The sequence below is a fragment of the Glycine max genome, chromosome 8 (assembly GCF_000004515.6).
Source record: "Glycine max cultivar Williams 82 chromosome 8, Glycine_max_v4.0, whole genome shotgun sequence".
Lineage (NCBI taxonomy): Eukaryota > Viridiplantae > Streptophyta > Magnoliopsida > Fabales > Fabaceae > Glycine > Glycine max.
The window spans coordinates 3,127,112-3,130,882 of record NC_038244.2 but is presented as its reverse complement, the minus strand read 5'-3'; the positions used below and the strand labels follow the sequence as shown (position 1 = coordinate 3,130,882).

Sequence of the window (3,771 nt, the reverse complement as noted above, 5' to 3'; positions counted from 1 at the left end):
ATAAAAAATATAAATTTATTTACTTAATACATATAAAATATACTATTTTATTTATATTTATAGGACTTAGTGTTAGAACTTAGAAGAAAAGCGATCATGGAAACCAAAATAAATTTTGGACTTTTTATTTTTTGAGTTTTTCCTTTATTATCTTATTAAATAGTATTATATTCTATCCGTTCTCTTCAAAAAGGAAAAATATATATTCTATTCGTAGACTAACGAGACAGTAGTGGATACGTAATTCAATAAATGATTGATTTTATATCTTCTAATGTATAGTAAAAAAGCACATTCTGTTTCGGCTATTGGGTTCACGAGTTTTGGGCCAGATAAGAGATCCATTATTCAGGCCCACCACGAATTCGATTACAGTGTTAGCCAGGATAGGGTCATAGGGTGTTCTCCTTTTCCATGGGAAATGACGCCCAAAGGAAAATATTATGTTGATTCTCAGTGTAAGGGATACTACTTATCCATACAAAAAAAAAAAAGGATACTGCTTATATAAGTAAATTAAGTTGGCAAAGTTTTATATAAATTAAAAATTAATATTTTATTACACGATCATTTATAATTAAAATAATTTAAAATATAAGTAATTTTTCTCCTATATTGAATATTTAGTACTAATGCCTAAATCATTTATAATTAGATATGTATTCAATAATTTAATATCACATAAAATGTGTTCATATTTGGTGTTCACAAATAGTTACTGTCCCGTATGATATGAATGCATTATAAAAAATCTGAGTCTGATCATAATGTAATTATTTTGTTTGCTACCAGGGGTACATAAAATGGTTTACTAATGTGCTTAAAAGCTACAGTACTAGCAGAGTAGCCGCGCATTATGGATCTTCCTTTCAATCATCTGCTTTCCCCGTAATTGACTGTAAGCAAGATCGTGTCATGCCTTAAAACTACAAAATCACCGGCTAACCATGCACTGTGCCAGTGAATTAAGTCAAACTTCGATCACTGCTCTTTCTTTAACTTTCTGTAGCATTATTATTATTATTAATGGCATTAAAATTTTGGTACATGCCACTAATTACCATTTGCATAATGTGATATGGAAGCAAGATTTGAACTAGAGTCTAGACTCTAGAGAAAGCTCCTGAACAGAAATTAATAAAATGAAGAATAGAGAGATTACTATAAATTTTCAGGGTGCAACTTGACAATAGTGAATTTTGTAGCCATTAATGTCAAAGCCAAATGTACTAAAGAGAGGGAGAGACATAAATGTATTTTTTTTTTTCTTCTTTTTGTTTCCTGCAAGAGACTTGCTCGAACATGACACGGGGTATTAACTATTAATAGTATAATAAAATAATAACAACAAAAATGACTTTTGTAGAATCTGGTGACGCTGATGGTGTTTTGTGCAGAAATTTTCCTTATTACTAGCATGGAGAATTCCAAAGCTCTGCAGTTTTAACCTTGGATACACTTTCCAACACTTCCAAAGGAAGAATGTCGCCACAAATCATTACCATTTTGGTTTCCAGATCTACCTTGTATGAGCTCACTCCTGTTGAAAAGTAGAAAGAGGCAGCAGTTATAGGGGTACTAGCATACCACAACTGATAAGTGTGTGAGAGCAAACAATGATAAAGTTGACTTTTTTCACAGATGGCTAGCATTTATCATGATTCATCAGTATTAATAATCTATCTTCTCTCATGGACAGTTGGACAACCTCTGTTTCTATCACACCCTTCAATAATAACCAATCAGATTTTGTTCAGAGGAATTGTTGAAAGTTGAAACAAACACACCATTGACCATACCAAGCACAAACAACGAAAGAAAGAAAGTTACTCTCTCTAATGAATATAAATAGTACTAATTAAGATTTAATTATTCATTTCGTTTTGATAGTTTTGCTTATTTTAAAATTTTAGTTCTTATTTGAGAAAACTATAAGTAAGTACTTCTAGTTCCTACACATGCGTATAGGTTTTAGTTATTGACGCTGACATGAGAAAATAATTTTTTACAGTGTAAAACTGTTAAAAAAAACTACTCCATGTAGAAACTAAAACTTAAATAAAAATAGAGACAATTATATTGTGAGTAGTTTAACCAATGATTAATTATACCAATTCTCGTGATGAAATAATTTATCGAAGTAAAATATCTTTATTAACTATACTTTACAATTACAATTGTACATCTACTAGCCAATACATTTGTTTCTTGAGAATATGATTGGAAAAGATAATTAATATTGCTTTTATATTTTAATGTGACAAATAATATGAGATAAAGAAATATTTCAAAAGTGACAAAATGAAACTGATGAAGTGAAGGAAATAAAGTGCAAATGAGTCAAGCCTACTCCAAGAGGAGGTTATTTTTATATGAAAGCTATAAAATCCATATTTTAATATGAAAAAAATAAAATAAAAAATGTAATGTGCTCTCACCTTCCAGCTTTGAGATATGTTTCTCAACTCTTTTTGCACAGCCATGGCAATGCATGGACACCCTCAATATCACTATCTGCACATTGAGCAACAGGAAGGTATCAGAATAACCCATACAATACAAGCTCTCTAACACAAACTAACTATATTTTCTTCTTTTCTCCCCTGGAATGAGAAAAGATTGTGACTGGTGTTGCCAAAGACACTTCAAATGCAAAAGAGAATTAAAGAAAAGAGAAGCCTCACCTTGGGTTTCAATTGAAAAGCCAATGTCTGCTTTCCATCAACTACATCCTTCAGTCTTAGTTTATGATCACTGTCACTTGCAATCAAAGCCTTACTCTCAAACTCATCTTCAAATTCCATGGAATTTACACAGAAACAGGTTTTTGAACAAGAAGAAATACAGAACTTGTCCAACATCCAACTAAGATTCCCCATTTCAACTTTTTACTATTATCAGTCACACAGGCAAATCTGAACTTAACTGAAAGAAACCTCTCTCTGCTCTCACAACTCTAACCTTCCTTGCTCAAGTCTCAACCAATGACTTGAATGACACAAAATCCAAATCAGCTGGTTCGTTATAATACCTTATGTTAAGGAGGAGAGGGAAAAAAAAAAAAAACAAAGAAGCTTAAGGTCAAATGTATTGGGAAAACCAAACTGCACAAAACCCAATGAATTTTATCCTGAATAATAATAGAAAATAGACCCAGTGCGATTGGAACTTGTCATGTGATAAACCACTAAGGACACAAGATACCAACCATTTAGTGTCATAAAAGGAGAAACATGGTTTGAGAAGCGTCTCATTGACTGTGTTTAGCTATTGAAGAAACAAATACATACGTATCAAAAGAGGAGAAGCATGATTCATGATCAAATACATACGTATCAAAAGGATCACAGGAAGGGAAGTGGAAGTGACAAACTTTATATGTGAATGTGATGGGACTTAGCCAAGCTGGAGGAAAAGAATATGTATATACTATAATATACTACAATTATAGATCCATGTGGATAAGTGTAACATCCAAATTAATGAACTATAAGCATGGTAAAAGGTCAAATATAAAGGAACAAAGTCGAGGCATATTTGGTAATAATTAATACAACTGTGACGCAAATTGAAGACTAAAGACAAAAGAAATCGCAAGGCAATACGGCATAATCGGGAATTCTTTAAAGTTTTGAGCATCATATTAGATTCTTCTAATTAAAAACGTTAATGCATAGTAAGTAAACTATCCGCATATAGCAACAGTGCACATTGCTTGATTGACATCTTTCTACATTGTAAATTATATTATAATTGGAATAAATATGATTG

At 31.5% G+C, this 3,771-nt stretch overlaps 1 protein-coding gene across 1 annotated transcript; it reads right to left on the bottom strand.

Annotated features, from left to right (window-relative positions):
- Nucleotides 1-1,139: 1,139 nt before the first annotated feature.
- Nucleotides 1,140-3,384, bottom strand: LOC100306251 (uncharacterized). Its single transcript, NM_001249117.2, has 3 exons — nucleotides 2,685-3,384; nucleotides 2,439-2,514; nucleotides 1,140-1,540 (listed from the first exon to the last, which is right to left on the bottom strand). The coding sequence occupies exons 1-3, from the start codon at nucleotides 2,877-2,879 to the stop codon at nucleotides 1,413-1,415; spliced, it is 399 nt and encodes a 132-aa protein (NP_001236046.2). The 5' UTR covers nucleotides 2,880-3,384; the 3' UTR covers nucleotides 1,140-1,412.
- Between the last annotated feature and the right edge of the window lie 387 nt (nucleotides 3,385-3,771).